Below are 701 nucleotides of genomic sequence, written 5' to 3'. Positions count from 1 at the left end.
TGAGATGGAACCGAACACACATGGGCCCTCCTGGAGCCTGCTCCTGCCCGGCAGGCCTGGTGCAGTGCTCCGAGCTTGGTTATCGTCCACACAGTCTGCACAGAGAGAAGGGACAGCAGGGCGGCACTGCCAGTGCCCTCCCCACAGAGAGCCCAGTGCTGCCAGTGCCCTCCCCACAGAGAGCCCAGTGCTGCCAGTGCCATCTCCCCACAGAGCACTGCCAGTGCCCTCCCCTGTGCAAGGTGCTGCCTCTGCCCTTTCCCATGCCCAGCCCTGCCCAGTGCGTGGGTTCGCTGCCAGTGCTCATGCCCAGGGGACTGTGTCTAAAGCCAGGGGAGCTGAGGTCAGAGAGCAGGAAGGTGCGAGGCTTTCCCCTGGGAGGTGGGCGAGCAATGCCAGGGGGATTGAGCAGGGAGCGGGGCTCCATGGGCGTTCCCAAGAGCCCAGCTGGGTCGCTGTGGTGGTGCCCCTGTGCCCAGCACCACCAGAGCACCTCAACCCCCTCTCATGTGTTGACAGAAATGCCAGCCAATGCCAAAGAAGACCGGTCCTGCCTCCAGAAAGTACCTCAGATAACAGTGTCTACAGGGAACTCCAGCGCTTCACTCCCAAAGTCGTCCGCCCCATTCGAGCAGGTCTCCTCAGGTCAGCTCTCCTTCGAGCACTGTCCGGGCAGCAGCGATGCTCACCTCGAGGTCCTG

The 701-nt window shown here is 63.2% G+C and overlaps 1 protein-coding gene across 1 annotated transcript in view; it reads left to right on the top strand.

Annotated features, from left to right (window-relative positions):
- Positions 1-701, top strand: part of MYOCD (myocardin) — a gene marked incomplete at its 5' end in the record, with an annotated part of 10,433 nt that overhangs the window by 9,236 nt on the left and 496 nt on the right. Inside the window, one exon of the mRNA XM_010133649.1 lies at positions 520-700. Within this exon, the coding sequence (XP_010131951.1) occupies positions 520-700 (181 nt within the window). The remainder of the gene's footprint in view (positions 1-519; position 701) is intronic.

Source organism: Buceros rhinoceros, unplaced genomic scaffold, assembly GCF_000710305.1.
Source record: "Buceros rhinoceros silvestris isolate BGI_N320 unplaced genomic scaffold, ASM71030v1 scaffold5913, whole genome shotgun sequence".
In the NCBI taxonomy this organism is placed as follows: domain Eukaryota; kingdom Metazoa; phylum Chordata; class Aves; order Bucerotiformes; family Bucerotidae; genus Buceros; species Buceros rhinoceros.
This window is presented reverse-complemented; position numbering and strand designations above follow the sequence as displayed.